General features: G+C 38.8%; 1 protein-coding gene across 37 annotated transcripts in view; it reads left to right on the top strand.

Moving 5' to 3' along the window:
• The window catches only part of PTPRD (protein tyrosine phosphatase receptor type D), a 528,787-nt gene that overhangs the window by 358,847 nt on the left and 150,241 nt on the right, over nt 1-19,699 (top strand). For 18 of the 37 annotated variants that reach the window (XM_032595608.1, XM_032595594.1, XM_032595593.1 and 15 more), the window contains 4 exons: nt 1,818-1,935; nt 4,467-5,054; nt 5,491-5,591; nt 6,385-6,644. In XM_032595608.1, the coding sequence (XP_032451499.1) occupies nt 1,818-1,935; nt 4,467-5,054; nt 5,491-5,591; nt 6,385-6,644 (1,067 nt within the window). The remainder of the gene's footprint in view (nt 1-1,817; nt 1,936-4,466; nt 5,055-5,490; nt 5,592-6,384; nt 6,645-19,699) is intronic. The other 19 variants (XM_032595606.1, XM_032595604.1, XM_032595589.1 and 16 more) reach the window with 3 other exon arrangements.

The following is a 19,699-nucleotide window of genomic DNA, read 5'->3' as shown; positions in this document are numbered from 1 at the left end:
TTTCAAAAAACAAAATGTAATGCAAGAAATGATAGGATCCAGGCAGATAGAGGTGTGTCCAGCTGTGATTATACCACTGCAGAGGGTTTGACCAATTTCAAATTGCATTACAATTTATTATCCTGTAACAGTCTGTGTGAGAGGAAGGACATGTGTGGCTAATCTCAATTTTATAAATGAAAAAGACATATATAAGTCTCAGAGCATATAAATTTCTTCCACATATAAATTTGGTGATAAAGGCAAGCCTTGCTTTGTTCTTCCCCTAGCCTTGCCTACATTCAGCAGAAATCCAATAGCATGTGAGAGGGACCTTGGAAGCAATAATGCTGGTGTTTTCCCATTATAATTTTTGGAATACCCATTGTATCTACTGCTACTCTTGGGTGATTCGGATGGTTTTTGTAGTCTCTGTAATGTTAGTGAAACTATTCCAAGGTCCTGAAAATAAAATCTCTCTCCCAAATTTAGCCCATTCATCTGGCAGAATAATTTTTCCAGTGGCTCTTCAGTATGATATCTGAAATTCTTGAATTTCCACTCTGATGACATTCCTACTATTTCAAGAAAAGAAGACTGTCAAAAACTGTCATATTTGGGATAAGATTCAACAATTGAGTTCTATGATGCCCCTTACAGCCTTATACAGAGAAATCCTCTTGTCTTGTACACAATCCAGTCCATTCCATGAACTCTCACTTGTATTGTCTTCAGATGTGGAAGTCAATGGCATTGTACATTTTCTTAACTCTAACTATATTCAGTTTGAAAGCAAAGCTATCCCGAATATCTGAAAGGGTTTTTTGTTTTTGTTTTTGTTTGTTTTGTTTTGTTTTTTTACTGTGTGTGTCTGTGTGTGTGTGTGTGTGCGTGCGTGTGCATATGCATGCACGTGCTTGTGCAGCAGCTCTGGAGAAAATAACAGAACAAATTAGTAACCACTCTATGTAAAAAATCATATAATCTCCAGTTTGGAAGAACAGATCTAAGTCATAACCATCACAGTTTGGGGCCCTAACTTAGAGAAAACTAGAGTTTTAATAAATAGTTTGTGATATTTTACATTTTCTAAGCAGAATTAATTGAGCCCACATTCATGATGTGGTAGAAAAAGTATTGTTCTTTGGTTTTATGGACGACTCCAAATCACCAGAAAATTCTCCTTATTGGGTAATGATTTTAGTCCATAATCTACATCATTAACCAGTATGTTACTTGAGTCCTAAGAAACTTCTCTGGCTGTCAAGATATCAAAGTCCAACAGATCAGCCATTTGGCAAAATGGTGATAAAACAGGCTGCAGTGGCATCAGTACCATCACTGCTCTGTGGACCAGGCTATAGAGGACGCATGTACAGAGCTACTGGCGTAATATGAGTGCTGGTGTCTGGGTTGCTTGCTATGAGCCAGACATAGCCGTAAGTGTTTGCTGGATATAACTCCTTTAATCCTTCTATTATTCCAACCTTTACAAGAGAAACTGAGGTGCAGAGGGGTTAACTCACTTTCCCTGGATCACAAACCTAGTAAATAAGGAAACGCAGGTTTAAATTAAAGAATTCAGGAGTTCCAGCTCCAGGTTTCATGTTTTTAACTACTACTTCTCAGAACTACCTCTTAGGATGGCTGAAGTCCCCACTTTAATGTCAGCATGAACACAGATCATCCATAGCATGAGCTCCAGGCATGAAACTTCCAGTGCTTGGCATGGCTACAGGGAGTAATGAAGCATGCATAGAATGAAGATGGATGTTTTGATTTTCCCCCAGGGTATTTGTAGCATTTTGAATCAGTGTCATTCCATTGTGTCATTTTAGGACATGATTATTTCTGGGCTACAACCTGAAACTTCCTACTCCCTCACCGTCACAGCCTACACCACCAAAGGAGATGGTGCACGAAGCAAGCCCAAACTGGTGTCCACCACTGGGGCAGGTAAGCATTATCTGTGCATATATGTGCCTTGAACATCTTCCAGGTGACAATAATATTAATTTTCCAAATTGTATGTTGAATTCTATCAGAAGCAATAAGTGGGCTGTGGTTAACTTTTGTGTTTTTTGATATATAGTTCAGAAGAAGCAAAGCAAGAACATACTTTTCCCAAATTATTCGATCAGTTATTCAACAAATATGTTTTTGAGCACTTAGTAGATGTCAGGTGCTACCCCCAGTACTGGGGATACAGCAATCAACAAAACAGAAATATTCTTTCCTCTTGAAACTTATGTTCTGAGTAGGGCTAGATAATTAATAAATAGACAAATGGATATATAAATATATATATAACATCAGTAAGTGACATTTTCAGAGAAGCTGAAAAATAAAGGTGTGTAGGCATTAAGGATAGGATAGCCCCTAGGGGCCTATGGAAAGAGTGATTGGATAAGGTCTCTTAGAGGAAAGTTATTTGAGCTGAGATACAAATGATGTAGAAGAGCAAGTCCTATGAATGTCCAGAGGGAAGATCATGTGGACAGAGATGTCACTTGTTAGCTTCAACACCTCTCAGCAGCAGACCCTTTTAGAAGAGCTGCCATCTTGAACTGGGTTGACGACTTATGGTTTTGTGTTTTTTGCCATTTTCACCTCCTCAGTCCTTGCAGTGGGGATTCTAAGGGGGGGAGCGGCAAGTCACATAAAAGATCGAAACAGAAAAATGAAAAGCAAAAAGGCTACAAAATGTCAGATTGCTTCTCTCTGAAGAACAAAGTTTCTTAATGCTCTTTAGAGTTAGTTTGATCGGCTCCCATTAGGAAAAGCCAGCATGAAAGAAGACCTGACATTGTAAAACCAATAAATTAAGACATAATTACAAAAGGATTCTCCTCCAATCCCTTTATATAGCAATCTCCCATGGAACATTTAAACTATGATTTGATTTACTCCTCCTGAATCGTTTCTCACACAACTTTTTAGGAACACACCTCTATGTAAAGGCATAAAGCAAAGAACAGCTGTGATGTTGAGTACCCTCCTGGGTGCCATGCTCACTGCCAAATTTGTCTAAATGTCATAAGATTTGCCTCACTTACATCCTGCCACCTGGAACTGCCTCAAGCAGCAGGATTACAGATGGCAAAACTCCTTTAAGGCAATGTCTTCTGGGCTTTTTTTTTTTTTCCTTTTTTTTTTAAAAAAGAATAGCATTGTACCGAGCTAATTTAATGCCATGCTTAGGAGATACATGTTCAGTGGGGGCATGCTGAATGATGATGGAACCAGCCTCTATTGAAAGGTAAACAGCCAAGGGTAAACTCCTGAAACTGAATCCCAAAATGAAGAAAATACACTTCTTTCACCTATATTTATAATTGTGTCTTAATGAGTCTGAGATGTCTTACATAAAGCATCAAACTCCTGTTGGCCATAAGATAGGGATACCATAATAAGGACAAGAAAGTACAGAATTTATAGCCAAAGGATGTGACTCCCAGAGGAAGAAATAACATTGTCTTTTTTAATAGCTAAGACTGGCTCATCACTTTTTAGTGGCTATACAAAAAATTATTTAGAATCGTGGATCTTATTCACAGAGAAGATTATTTTGGTGTTTCCATTTACAATTTTAGGTCTTTCTTAATCAATAGAGACTTGAATATTGAAATAGGCGATGCTTATTTTAGATATCTGTACATTTATTGTGTTTATACTGCCCAGCCGAGCCTATGCTGGAGGTGTGCAAATCCAGATTTATAATCTCTGTAAGAGAAAAGAAAAACGGAGTTTTGTTTTCAGTCAACCTACTAGTCAAAAAGCATTCCTTAGTCATGGTTTCTCCACAGGTATAAAGTATAGACAAAAAGTACAAATTATATCCGTAATAACTCAAAGCAACATGATTTTGTACCTATTAAAAAAAAACTTATAAGCAACATAATAGTATCATTAAGTATTTGGCTATGGATTCAGATGAACCCAGGGCTGTCTTAGAGCTTTCTCATTTATTACATATCTGACTATGCAGCTTTCTATCTCTCTGGGTGTCATTTTCTTATTATAGAAAATTAAGATAATAACTAATCAGAGTGTGTAGTCAGGAATGAAAAATGTAAATCAAGTGAGATCCTTCATCTTAGCACAGTGCCTGGTACATTACAGGTACCCAGCAATTAAATATGTTATAATCATGATTCTTATTAGCTGTATGTATCTAATTAGCTAATCTTTACTCACCCTCATTTCTCTGTGACATGAACCTTCAATGTGGGAATTTTTTTTAATTCCCTTAAATTATTGTTTTAATAAATCTATTTGTGTCTGTTATCAAATTCTGGTATTTCAGCCTACCTTAATAATTAAGTATGAAAAGAAGCATATTTCTACAAAGGTATATAGACCAAGGCTTTTTTTTATATATAAATAAAGAAGTGGGGATTCCCATAGAGTGGTGTTCCTATTCAGTAGTGATTAAAGTGTGAACGTCTGTGTTGGTTGGTCTCAGCACTCCATCCCATGTGTTGCAGTTCCAGGGAAACCCCGGCTTGTGATTAACCACACTCAAATGAATACTGCTCTCATTCAGTGGCACCCCCCGGTGGACACATTTGGACCTCTTCAGGGCTACCGTCTAAAATTTGGCCGGAAAGATATGGAGCCACTCACTACTCTTGAGTTCTCTGAGAAAGAAGACCACTTTACTGCTACAGACATCCATAAAGGAGCATCATATATCTTCAAGCTCTCAGCCAGAAACAAAGTGGGCTTTGGGGAAGAAATAGTGAAGGAGATTTCTGTTCCAGAAGAAGTCCCAACTGGATTTCCTCAAAACCTCCACTCAGAAGGCACCACTTCAACGTCCGTCCAGTTATCCTGGCAGCCACCTGTCCTGGCAGAGAGAAATGGCATTATCACCAAGTATACTCTTCTGTATAGGGATATCAACATCCCACTTCTTCCAATGGAGCAGCTTATTGTTCCAGCTGATACTACTGTGACACTCAGTGGCTTAAAACCAGATACCACATATGATGTAAAAGTACGTGCTCACACGAGCAAAGGGCCCGGGCCATATAGTCCCAGTGTCCAGTTCAGGACACTTCCTGTGGATCAAGGTAGGATTTGTCTGCTTATGGCCTTCCTCCTTTAAAGGAATGTCGGTCTTTGGAAATCAGTATTTTGAAGCTATAAATAACTGATCGGACCCTTCATATTAATAGGTTCAGCAAAAGCAAAACAGGTAAAGTATGTAAAACTTAACATGTTTTGGATGCCTTAGATTTCAGTTATAGAATGCCAAGCAAGTCTGGCTGACAGCACCCAATGTTCTCAGGTAAGGAAAATACAATATAGTTGACTGAATTGGAGGTAAAAGAGAGATCTTTATGAGAATGGGATAATAAAATGAATAGTGTAAACAGGTAGGCAAATCACACTTGTCTCTCTGATCAAAGTAGACAGCATCTAACTTAAACCCGATTGTCCATGGTGGAAAAGGACAGGTCGTATGTTTTTAGGAGTAGTTTAAATACACTGTTTTTCCTTTTCCAGCAGTGTTTGCAAAAAATTTTCATGTCAAAGCAGTAATGAAGACTTCAGTGCTGTTGTCTTGGGAAATTCCAGAAAATTATAATTCTGCCATGCCTTTCAAAGTAAGTTCTTTTTCTAATTTGTAAGATATCATGGTTGTAAAAGGGGGGTGCAGTTCATCTGGGTAAGTTACTTGGAAAGCATACACACCACTTTGATTCAGCCACACAAACTTGATTTTCTCATTTTTGGCTTCCACTCAAAGGATAAAGCAGGAGCCACCTAGGGGTGGCATTACTTATCAGTCATCTTATAGTTCCAAGATAAGTGTTTTACATCTAAGCTAGTGCTTTTGTTTTCCTACCAGACACTGAAATTTACATGGTTTCTATCTCTTTATAATGCAGTATCCTGGGATTTTAAAAATTTGTTTATTGGCCTGAATTCTTTGTAAGTTTTAAACTCTAATTTGCAATTGAGAGCTACTGAGAGATGTTAACAAGAAGTACAAGTCTATGAAATGCAGAGAATAGAGAAACACTTTTGAAAACAAAAATATACTTAGGAACAGGACTAGAAATATTTAGAAAAAAGAGTGATGTGAATAATACCTTGAATATCTGTAGCATATGTGCCTATTTTCCATTAAGATTATATGCAACCAACAGGTCAAATATTGAAAATATTGTACATTTTTGTTTATTTTTGATACACTTGGAACCATTATATAATTATGAAGTGAGAACCAAAAGATTGATACAACCTCTAGAATTTATGAACGCTTCCAAGCTTAGGAATTTCCCCAAATTAAAATTGACCTGATATATGTGTTCTATAAACAAGTACACATTAGTTGCAAAAACCTACATTGTCTCTCTGAGAAGCAAATCTCCCTGACTGGTTGTATGTCTCTAGATTCTTTATGATGATGGGAAAATGGTGGAAGAAGTGGATGGCCGAGCTACACAGAAGTTAATTGTCAACCTAAAGCCTGAGAAGTCATATTCATTTGTGCTGACAAATCGTGGAAACAGTGCTGGTGGGCTGCAACACAGGGTAACAGCAAAGACTGCACCAGATGTACTTCGTACCAAGCCTGCCTTCATTGGGAAGACCAATCTAGATGGCATGATCACTGTGCAACTGCCTGAAGTACCCGCCAATGAGAATATAAAGTAAGTTGACTGAAGGGCTGAGCTGAAGGATAGAAAAGTAAGGAAGTGAGAAAACTCAACCTCAGTATTATAGAGGTTATAATAGAATCTATTGCTGGTAGAGTAAAAGATCCTTCTGTGGAAGATCTCAGTTATATTCAAGTTTTGTTGCACCATGTTCTCATGTTCATTGTAACACAAATTCTCATTAATTTAACATTGAGCATTTTTTCTTAATGTCTCAGGAATGATGTAACTTAGGAGAGATGGACAAATAGAGTATGGTCCTTGCTATAAAAAGGAATTTATGTCATAGAATACAGAATAAGGTGAATAGTTGAATAACTCTGGTATTTGGCAAATATAATAGCGAGGAAGTCTTAGAATAGAGTATGAAACTTAAAGACATTTTGGGAAATGAGATAGCACTGATATATGACACTGTTGTTTTAGATGTGTGCTGAAAGGAAATATTTCAAAAGTCAATGTTCAGAACGACATTGGAAAAACAAAATTAAAAAATGCAAGTTTTCTGTTTTAGATGGAGCACAGTGTAGAGGTCAATGGGCCTGAATTGAAAAAATAAATCTAGTCAATAAAGTGGTATTTACTGGTTGTATATAGCTAGTTGATTGTAGCCAGTGCATTTTATAACCAGTATAGCTAGCTGCTTGTAGCCAATAGAAGAAAAAAAAAATATTTTCACTGCTATCTATTAAGTATGAGTATTGAGGTTGGCCCTGGAGAACAAAAGAAGATGTGATCTCTGTTTTCAAAGAATGAACATAGACGTGCGTTGGTGGCTCAGTTGGTTGGTGTCCAACTTGGGCTCAGGTCACGATCTCATGGTTAGTGGGTTCGAGCCCCACGTCGGGCTCCATGCTGACAGCTCAGATCCCAGAACCTGTTTCTGATTCTGTGCCTCCCTCTCTCTCTGCACCTACCCTGCTCATGCTGAGTCTCTCAAAAGTAAGCAAACATTAAAAAATTAAAAAAAAAAAGAACTAGCATAGAGTGGGGGATACCCAGAAACAGACAGACATAATACATGCTAATGATAGAGTTATACTCTATTGTAAGAGCAGCTAACCAAGAATTAAATGGGTCAAGGAAGTTTCTCATTTAATCTTTAAGGACAGGTAGGGCACATACAAAAAAAAAAAAAATCCTTCATTAGTGAAGGAAGGAAGTTATTTTGTAAGGTCTAGAGAAGAGAAGTGAGAGAAGTATACAAGAGTCAAGTTACACTCAGAACTTGGGACTATATCCTATAGACAGTGGGAATTCATTAAAGCTTTTTATGCAGGAGAATGGCATGTACCATTTTATATAATACTTAAGTTTCCTTTTTTTCCATTTTAGGAAATATATATTGAGTACCTGCTACATGGTAGAGTATTGTGCTGCCTGCTTGCTTTCTCATTGCTTCTATCCCACATGATCATGTTTAGATGAAACTTAATATAAACGATTTGAAGGTCAAGAAGAGCCATTTATAACATAGTTTATGGGCCATTGGGATCTTCACATTTAGCAGCAATATGGTGACATAATTGGGACAGTTCTTAGGGAAGGTGGCTCCTGAAGGCATATGTTGGAAGGATTGGAGCACCATAGAGAAAAGTGTTGGGATGTCATTGCATAGTTGGTTGATTCTAAGTAAATGACAAGATTCTGAAATCAGAAGGTGATGAGGGAAATAGGATGCAGAGGCAGATGAGAGCAGTAGTGTAGTAGGAATTGGTAACCAATTTAATGAGGGATCAATCAAAGGAAAATGTCATAGATGAGAGATGAGCTTGGATGACAAAGTGAATGATGATGCCACCATTCATCGAAAGAATGAAAAATCAGGAAGAAATTGATGACTTCAATTTTGTGTATGTTTTACATGAGGTATCAGTGAAATATCTAGTTAGAGATGTGGGTTTAAAGAAATTGCTATGATTATAGGTAGAAAGTTGAGAATTGTTAACAGAGCAGCAATGGATTCATGGAAAGAGATGGAATCACTGAGACACTGAGGTGAAGACATGAAGCAAAAAGCTAAATAAAGTAAAGGTCTCAGGATGAAAGAGCCAGTAAAGGACACAGAGTGGGATTTGTTACAGGGTTAAATGGAGAACCAAGCCAGAGCAAGTTCATGGCAAAAGAATTTTCAGGAAAGTGTATACTGTCAAGAATTTACAAAGGTCCAGAAAACTTAAAGAAGATAACTGAAAAAAATCAGCTGTTAAAAAGTACAATTATAGGGAGAACTCAGAAGATGGCGAGGTAGGAGGACGCTGGGCTCACCGCGCGTCCTGCTGATCACTTAGATTCTACCTACACCTGCCTAAATAATCCAGAAAACCACCAGAGGATTAGCAGAACGGAGTCTCCGGAGCCAAGCGCAGACGAGAGGCCCACGGAAGAGGGTAGGAAGGGCGGCGAGGCGGTGCGCGCTCCACGGACTGGCGGGAGGGAGCCGGGGCGGAGGGGCGGCTCGCAGGCCAAGCAGAGCCCCCGAGTCTGGCTGGCAAAAGCGGAGGGGCCTGACGGACAGAGTGTGTTCCGACAGCAAGCGCGACTTAGCATCTGGGAGGTCATAAGTTAACAGCTCTGCTCAGAAAGCGGGAAGGCTGGAGGACAAAGGGAGGGAGAGCTGCTGAGCCCCCCGGACGACAGAGCTCAGTTTGGTGGGGAACAAAGGCGCTCGCCAGCGCCATGTCCCTCAACCATCCCCCAGCCAAAATCCCAAAGGGAACCAGTTCCTGCCAGGGAACTTGCTCCCTCTGCGCAAACACCCAACTCTGTGCTTCTACGGAGCCAAACCTCCAGCAGCGGATCTGACTCCCTCCGGCTGCCACAGGGCCCCTCCTGAAGTGGATCACCTAAGGAAAAGCGAGCTAAGCCTGCCCCTCGTGCCCCCGTGCACCTTGCCTACCCACCCCAGCTAATACGCCAGATCCCCAGCACCACAAGCCTGGCAGTGTGCAAGTAGCCCAGACGGGCCACGCCACCCCACAGTGAATCCCACTCCTAGGAGAGGGGAAGAGAAGGCACACACCAGTCTGGCTGTGGCCCCAGCAGTGGGCTGGGGGCAGACATCAGGAATGACTGCGGCCCCGCCCACCAACTCCAGTTATACACCACAGCACAGGGGAAGTGCCCTGCAGGTCCTCACCACTCCAGGGACTATCCAAAATGACCAAACGGAAGAATTCCCCTCAGAAGAATCTCCAGGAAATAACAACAGCTAATGAGCTGATCAAAAAGGATTTAAATAATATAACAGAAAGTGAATTTAGAATAACAGTCATAAAATTAATCGCTGGGCTTGAAAACAGTATAGAAGAGAGCAGAGAATCTCTTGCTACAGAGATCAAGGGACTAAGGAACAGTCACGAGGAGCTGAAAAGCGCTTTAAACAAAATGCAAAACAAAATGGAAATGACTACAGCTCGGATTGAAGAGGCAGAGGAGAGAATAGGTGAACTAGAAGATAAAGTTATGGAAAAAGAGGAAGCTGAGAAAAAGAGATAAAAAAAATCCAGGAGTATGAGGGGAAAATTAGAGAACTAAGTGATACACTAAAAAGAAATAATATATGCATAATTGGTATCCCAGAGGAGGAAGAGAGAGGGAAAGGTGCTGAAGGGGTACTTGAAGAAATCATAGCTGAGAACTTCCCTGAACTGGGGAAGGACAAAGGCATTGAAATCCAAGAGGCACAGAGAACTCCCTTCAGACGTAACTTGAATCGATCTTCTGCACGACATATCATAGTGAAACTGGCAAAATACAAGGATAAAGAGAAAATTCTGAAAGCAGCAAGGGATAAACGTGCCCTCACATATAAAGGGAGACCTATAAGACTTGTGACTGATCTCTCTTTTGAAACTTGGCAGGCCAGAAAGAATTGGCACGAGATTTTCAGTGTGCTAGACAGGAAAAATATGCAGCCGAGAATCCTTTATCCAACAAGTCTGTCATTTAGAATAGAAGGAGAGGTAAAGGTCTTCCCAAACAAACAAAAACTGAAGGAATTCGTCACCACTAAACCAGCCCTACAAGAGATCCTAAGGGGGATCCTGTGAGACAAAGTACCAGAGACATGACTACAAGCATAAAACATACAGACATCACAATGACTCTAAACCCGTATCTTTCTATAACACTGAATGTAAATGGATTAAATGCGCAAACCAAAAGACATAGGGTATCAGAATGGATAAAAAAAACAAGACCCATCTATTTGCTGTCTACAAGAGACTCATTTTAGACCTGAGGACACCTTCAGACTGAGAGTGAGGGGATGGAGAACTATTTATCATGCTACTGGAAGCCAAAAAAAAAGCTGGAGTAGCCATACTTATATCAGACAAACTAGACTTTAAATTAAAGGCTGTAACAAGAGATGAAGAAGGGCATTATATAATAATTACAGGGTCTATCCATCAGGAAGAGCTAACAATTATAAATGTCTATGTGCCGAATACCGGAGCCCCCAAATATATAAAACAATTACTCACAAACATAAGCAACCTTATTGATAAGAATGTGGTAATTGCATGGGACTTTAACACTCCACTTACAGAAATGGATAGATCATCTAGACACACAGTCAATAAAGAAACAAGGGCCCTGAATGAGACATTGGATCAGATGGACTTGACAGATATATTTAGAACTCTGCATCCCAAAGCAACAGAATATACTTTCTTCTCGAGTGCACATGGAACATTCTCCAAGATAGATCATATACTGGGTCACAAAACAGCCCTTCATAAGTTTACAAGAATTGAAATTATACCATGCATACTTTCAGACCACAATGCTATGAAGCTTGAAATCAACCCCAGGAAAACGTCTGGAAAACCTCCAAAAGCATGGAGGTTAAAGAACACCCTACTAACGAATGAGTGGGTCAACCAGGCAATTAGAGAAGAAATTAAAAAATATATGGAAACAAACGAAAATGAAAATACAACAGTCCAAACACTTTGGGATGCAGCGAAGGCAGTCCTGAGAGGAAAATACATTGCAATCCAGGCCTATCTCAAGAAACAAGAAAAATCCCAAATACAAAATCTAACAGCACACCTAAAAGAAATAGAAGCAGAACAGCAAAGGCAGCCTAAACCCAGCAGAGGAAGAGAAATAATAAAGATCAGAGCAGAAATAAACAATATAGAATCTAAAAAAACTGTAGAGCAGATCAATGAAACCAAGAGTTGGTGTTTTGAAAAAATAAACAAAATTGACAAACCTCTAGCCAGGCTTCTCAAAAAGAAAAGGGAGATGACCCAAATAGATAAAATCATGAATGAAAATGGAATTATTACAACCAATCCCTCAGAGATACAGACAATTATCAGGGAATACTATGAAAAATTATATGCCAACAAATTGGACAACCTGGAAGAAATGGACAAATTCCTGAACACCCACACTCTTCCAAAACTCAATCAGGAGGAAATAGAAAGCTTGAACAGACCCATAACCAGCGAAGAAATTGAATCGGTTATCAAAAATCTCCCAACAAATAAGAGTCCAGGACCAGATGGCTTCCCAGTGGAGTTCGACCAGACGTTTAAAGCAGAGATAATACCTATCCTTCTCAAGCTATTCCAAGAAATAGAAAGGGAAGGAAAACTTCCAGACTCATTCTATGAAGCCAGTATTACTTTGATTCCTAAACCAGACAGAGACCCAGTAAAAAAAGAGAACTACAGGCCAATATCCCTGATGAATATGGATGCAAAAATTCTCAATAAGATACTAGCAAATCGAATTCAACGGCATATAAAAAGAATTATTCACCATGATCAAGTGGGATTCATTCCTGGGATGCAGGGCTGGTTCAACATTCGCAAATCAATCAACGTGATACATCACATTAACAAAAAAAAAAGAGAAGAACCATATGATCCTGTCAATCGATGCAGAAAAGGCCTTTGACAAAATCCAGCACCCTTTCTTAATAAAAACCCTTGAGAAAGTCGGGATAGAAGGAACATACTTAAAGATCATAAAAGCCATTTATGAAAAGCCCACAGCTAACATCATCCTCAACGGGGAAAAACTGAGAGCTTTTTCCCTGAGATCAGGAACACGACAGGGATGTCCACTCTCACCGCTGTTGTGTAACACAGTGTTGGAAGTTCTAGCATCAGCAATCAGACAACAAAAGGAAATCAAAGCATCAAAATTGGCAAAGATGAAGTCAAGCTTTCGCTTTTTGCAGATGACATGATATTATACATGGAAAATCCGATAGACTCCACCAAAAGTCTGCTAGAACTGATAGATGAATTCAGCAAAGTTGCAGGATACAAAATCAATGTCCAGAAATCAGTTGCATTCTTATACACTAACAATGAAGCAACAGAAAGACAAATAAAGAAACTGATCCCATTCATAATTGCACCAAGAAGCATAAAATACCTAGGAATAAATCTAACCAAAGATGTAAAAGATCTGTATGCTGAAAACTATAGAAAGCTTATGAAGGAAATTGAAGAAGATATAAAGAAATAAAAAGACATTCCCTGCTCATGGATTGGAAGAATAAATATTGTCAAAATGTCAATACTACCCAAAGCTACCTACACATTCAATGCAATCCCAATCAAAATTGCACCAGCATTCTTCTCGAAACTAGAACAAGCAATCCTAAAATTCATATGGAACCACCAAAGGCCCCGAATAGCCAAAGTAATTTTGAAGAAGAAGACCAAAGCAGGAGGCATCACAATCCCAGACTTTAGCCTCTACTACAAAGCTGTCATCATCAAGACAGCATGGTATTGGCACAAAAACAGACACATAGACCAATGGAATAGAATAGAAACCCCAGAACTAGACCCACAAACGTATGGCCAACTCATCTTTGACAAAGCAGGAAAGAACATCCAATGGAAAAAAGACAGTCTCTTTAACAAATGGTGCTGGGAGAACTGGACAGCAACATGCAGAAGGTTGAAACTAGACCACTTTCTCACACCATTCACAAAAATAAACTCAAAATGGATAAAGGACCTGAATGTGAGACAGGAAACCATCAAAACCTTAGAGGAGAAAGCAGGAAAAGACCTCTCTGACCTCAGCCGTAGCAATCTCTTACTTGACACATCCCCAAAGGCAAGGGAATTAAAAGCAAAAGTGAATTACTGGGACCTTATGAAGATAAAAAGCTTCTGCACAGCAAAGGAAACAACCAACAAAACTAAAAGGCAACCAACGGAATGGGAAAAGATACTTGCAAATGACATATCGGACAAAGGGCTAGTATCCAAAATCTATGAAGAGCTCACCAAACTCCACACCCGAAAAACAAATAACCCAGTGAAGAAATGGGCAGAAAACATGAAAAGACACTTCTCTAAAGAAGACATCCGGATGGCCAACAGGCACATGAAAAGATGCTCAACGTCGCTCCTTAGCAGGGAAATACAAATCAAAACCACACTCAGATATCACCTCACGCCAGTCAGAGTGGCCAAAATGAACAAATCAGGAGACTATAGATGCTGGAGAGGATGTGGAGAAACGGGAACCCTCTTGCACTGTTGGTGGGAATGCAAATTGGTGCAGCCGCTCTGGAAAGCAGTGTGGAGGTTCCTCAGAAAATTAAAAATAGACCTACCCTATGACCCAGCAATAGCACTGCTATGAATTTATCCAAGGGATACAGGAGTGCTGATGCATAGGGGCACTTGTACCCCAATGTTTATAGCAGCACTCTCAACAATAGCCAAATTATGGAAAGAGCCTAAATGTCCATCAACTGATGAATGGATAAAGAAATTGTGGTTTAGGGGCGCCTGGGTGGCGCAGTCGGTTAAGCGTCCGACTTCAGCCAGGTCACGATCTCGCGGTCCGTGAGTTCAAGCCCCGCGTCGGGCTATGGGCTGATGGCTCAGAGCCTGGAGCCTGTTTCTGATTCTGTGTCTCCCTCTCTCTCTGCCCCTCCCCCATTCATGCTCTGTCTCTCTCTGTCCCAAAAATAAATAAAAGTTGAAAAAAAAAATTAAAAAAAAAAAAAAAAAAGAAATTGTGGTTTATATGCACAATGGAATACTACGTGGCAATGGGAAAGAATGAAATGTGGCCTTTTGTAGCAACATGGATGGAACTGGAGAGTGTGATGCTAAGTGAAATAAGCCATACAGAGAAAGACAGATACCATATGGTTTCACTCTTATGTGGATCCTGAGAAACTTAACAGAAACCCATGGGGGGAAGGGAAGGAAAAAAAAATTAAAAAAAGAGGTTAGAATGGGAGAGAGCCAAAACATAAGAGACTGTTAAAAACTGAGAACAAACTGAGGGTTGATGGGGGGTGGGAGGGAGGGGAGGGTGGGTGATGGGTATTGAGGAGGGCACCTTTTGGGATGAGCACTGGGTGTTGTATGGAAACCAATTTGACAATAAATTTCATATATTAAAAAAAAAAAAGTACAATTATAAACAAGAAGTTTTTAATGTACAGCCATGGTTGAAATTTAGGAAAATCTAATAATTGGCTACTTTAGACTTAGCTAAAACCAATTCTTCCAAAGGAAACTTTTTGTTCTTATTTATTTGGTGAAATAATTGAAGGATTCAACCAGATGGTGGATGTTCTAAATGATTATGACTAAAATAAATTCACTGAGAAATAAGATCTCCTGTTTTTCATCCACCCTTCTTTTTCTATCATTCAGAAAACTGGAAATGAGAATGGAATATAAGTGGAATTTTTATCTCAACAAAATTGAATATGAAAGTGAGATTATGTTTATCCATTTTTGTTTAATCTATGGATTTTTTAAAAATCTCCCACCCTAGTGCCAGGCAATGTTTCAGGGATTTAGGAGAGATAATGCGAACTTTCTCACTGCTCTGACAAAACATAGTTAATTGGGGAATTTGGGCAAGTAGAGTCAGTTAAAGTGGAGTTTTAGGATACCAAGATGAGATGGATCAGGGAGGCCAAAGGAGGAGCTCCCAACCCCAGGTTAGTAGCTCAGGGAAGGTTCCCAGAGAAAGTGACATTGAAACTGAGGCTTAAAGAATGACAAGAGCCTATTCGGTCCATGGGAGTGGGGTTGAGGAGACACTGTTTCAGGCAGAAGACAGCATATGTGACACTGCAGAAGCAAGAGAAAGACAAGCACTTGTCATTTGTCCACCTCTTACCCATCCACTAGAACATTCCATGTGCATCCAACAAACATGTATTCTATACATAGTGTATTGCCAGTGCCAGGTCTGGAAAACAGAAACATGACTGAGATAATATGGCAGAACAGATTTTTAAAAAATAATGTGAATATAATAGAGTCAGTATTGCCAGAGTTCCAGCCCAACTTGGGTATCAGGAGAGACATCTAGAAGGACCTGGTATTTAATCTGAGTCCTGGAGGATGGGAAAGATTTAGAAAAGGTAAAATAGTTGCAAACAATGAAAGAACAGGGGGAAGATACAGAGTATAAATTTGATCCATTCAAAAACATGAACTGTCTATTCAGGGAAAGAGCAATTGAAAGATGAAAATAGTATAGTATAATTTGTAGTATTTGTTATTAGTTTGCAAGACTTAAAAAAAAAAAAAAAAAACCTCTAGTGGCTGTTTACCAAATTGGCTTGGAAGATTGTGTTAGACGTTATTGAGAAATGGTATTTTTGTCCTTTGATGGTAGATCTCTGGTTCATTTTCCAATTTCTGAATGAGTTGAGAATATTGCAGAATATAGTCTATCTTTCACTGCTTTTCTTTAGCTTCAATTTTTCTCTCTGTTTAATTTATATACTTCCTCCTCCTATATTTGAAATGGGAGCTGGGGAAAACAGATAAAACTTTGGTAACAAAGAGAAGAGACAATGATACATAAAAAGAAAGAAAATGATTTGGGGGTGGGGATGTGTTCTAGAAATGAATTAAAGATTCCCAGAAATATATTCTAGTTTTTCTGGGAAAAAGAGCAAAAGACAAACTAGGAAAGCGTGGGGAAAGTGTCAGAACAACAAGAAATCAAATGTAAATCTCCTGTTAGAAAAACAAACAAGCAAAAAACAACGCTAAACAACCTACACACATTGGATTTTTTCAAAGGATAACACAGTTACCCGTCCAGTGTTCATGTGGCACAGCCCATTATCACAGGCAGCTGTGTGCCATGCTGTGCTGCTTGCAGCAGTTGGCAAGTTATGCAATGAGAAAGGAATGTGGCTTTTTGTTCAGTATGCCATGGGAGATATGAGAAGAGGAAACAGGATTGATACCAGAGCTGTGGGCTGGGGTTCTAAACTTTCATTTAGGTGAAAGTTATTTAGAAAAATACTTCCAATTTGTTTTCTGGTGAAATGCAGTTTTGGTGATTGGAAGACTGTTTTATCAACAGAAACCATGATTTTCTCATTTCTGGCCAACCTCACTTGGAAGTCTTGATCCCTACCCCCAACTTCTCACCACCCAGAAACAAATCTGTCTCTTGTAAATATAACACAGTTGTGGCTCATTGCCCCTGCATTCTTTCTTACTTGGTTTTTGCCTGGAGAAGTGGGGAGCTCCCTCAGGGAAAGGCTAAATTTCTTATGAAATAGACCCGTAGGTCCTGCAGGTTCTGATATCAAGAGTCTGGGGTGTTTCAACCTTCTACTTGGATAGATGCTTAGGGGGCAGAATGCCAGTCAAAAATCTAACAACTCCATCATTCTCCTGAAGCAAGTTGTAGTGACAAAAGGAACTTCACTGACTTTATAGAGAAGAATTGTACTCTGGATGGTAAGGGAAAATGTACCATACAAATTTCACTAAGACATAAGCTGCCAGAAGTTACTGAATGTAAGTTAGTTTCATAGTAATCATTTTATATTTATGAAAAACAGAAACAAATAAGAGCATTTTATGAAACGTTAAATGTCTTTGGTCTTACTAATTTGGCTTTCAGGTTGGCCTACTTTTTCTTCTTCTAAAGAAGATATTTTTGGAAGCATGGCTTATAAAGGTGCTTCATAAAACATGTACACCATTACTAGTTTAATGTATTTATATCATAGTCTGCTTAATATTTAATGAAAAATAATTTATTACACAGTTGTCAACTGCAGTGGTAAAGACTTAAATGTGTATAGTGCTTTACAGTTTACCAAAGACATTTGAATGTTTTCTTTAAGTCACAAAACGCTGTGAGGTAGGTATTATCCTCATTTACAGGTGAGTAAAGTGAAGCTTAGGGATACTAAGTCCCCTGGCCACAATCATAAAGTTGATACTAAGAACAGTTATAAAAGTGACAGGGGGCTTGATAGTTGCTGTGCAAGGGCACTACACACATTAACTGGTGGAATCTTCACAAGAAGGCTGCTTCTCTTTTTATAGCTGAGGAAGTTATGAGGTTTACTAACTTGCCCTGGCCACATAAGAGCATAAACAGCGAGGAAAGATTTGAACCCAGGCAGCCTAGCTCCAAGCCCACACGTTGAACCATGCACATAGAATTTATTGGTCAGACCAGGACATTTTTTTCCCTCTAGGGCAATTGATAAATAATTAAGAACTCAAGGACAAACCAGACACAAAGCTTAGAACCAGACACAAAGCTTAGAACCAGACACATGTGCCTGGTCATAGATAATGGAAATGTGTGTTATGGAACAATAAAATCAGTAGTTTGCCATGACAATTTAGATGAAAGGTAAAGGGAGAGGCTTCCCAGAGGTCAGCATTATCTTCCACCATTTTACAAAAAAGGAAAATGAGACTTGAGGTAATTAAGGAACTTTAACTTGTCTGACAACTAGCTGAAATGATTGAAAACCTTAATTTAAACATAGAGTCTGGAAAGATCATTGAACCTGCTTTGGTTTTTCTATGGTAAATTAATTTGATTTAAACAATATATGCCCAAATAACCATGGTAAATTATACATATACGTATACACATACATATGTGTGTATGTGTATATATATATATATATACACATAATTATTTAAGGAATGACATTCGTCATTAAATTCTGAGACAGATTTTGACCTCCTAGTTAAATAATGAGTTTGAGAATGCTAATATATTCTGCTAATAAAAAAAGCCTGGCTGAATTTGAAGTGGGACTGCCACAAAGAACAGAGCTTGCGTTCCCAAATAATTATATGGAGCTGGGCCCCTTGGTGATAACATATTAAATAAAATTAGTAAAACTTTACTTAATATAATTAAAATTCTGAAGGTTAGATTTAACTTATCTAATTAAATCTAATATACTGGGAAAACACAGCTTACTTTATAAGTAATCAGGGCATTTGCAGATATATTGATTCTGAAGTTATTTATTTTTCTACTAGTTTAATAGTTAAAGTCTATGTCCAAAAAAATGTGTTTTGAGCTTACACCTCCAAGCTTGACTTAAATTGGCAAAACATAGTATAAACTTTAATTTTATCCATATATAATAAGCTGATCTATATCCAAATTTTTTTTTTTTCCATTTCAAGCAGGTTCTTTCAGATCATATGATTTGCTTGATTTGAATTTGCAGGGTACATCTTAGCTCTCCATTTCACTTCTCCTATCTGAATCATCTTTTTCCCCCTTATTATCCCATGAGATTAGAACAAGGATCACTACTACATTGGTGAAGAAAAAAAAAACTTTTGCAGTAAGAACTATTTTCTATAAACAGCATTTGGCTATGTCATTGCTGGTTTGGAGAAAGGAAAAAATGATGTATTGAGATTGAGAGTTGGAAGTTCTTTTTTTGTTGTTTTGTTTTTAAAGTTTATTTATTTTGAGAGAGAGATAAAGAGAGCATGTGAGTGGAATGGGACAGAGAGAGAGGGAAAGAGAGAATCCCAAGCTGTCTCTATGCTGTCTGCATGGAGCCTGGCATGGGGCTTGATCTTACAAACCATCACGGCCTGAGCTGAGATCCAGAGTCAGAGGCTTAACCAACTGAGCACTCAGGTGCCCTGAGCGTTGGAAGTTCTAATGGAAGAGAAGGGCTCTGAATGTGTTTGACTGACTGATTTAGAGACATATAAGTTCCCAAGAGCCACCTATCCCACCCACTTACACTTTTCAGTGGCAAAAGAAATTAGTGATAAAAT

The sequence above is a fragment of the Lynx canadensis genome, chromosome D4 (genome assembly GCF_007474595.2).
Source record: "Lynx canadensis isolate LIC74 chromosome D4, mLynCan4.pri.v2, whole genome shotgun sequence".
Lineage (NCBI taxonomy): Eukaryota > Metazoa > Chordata > Mammalia > Carnivora > Felidae > Lynx > Lynx canadensis.
This window is presented reverse-complemented; position numbering and strand designations above follow the sequence as displayed.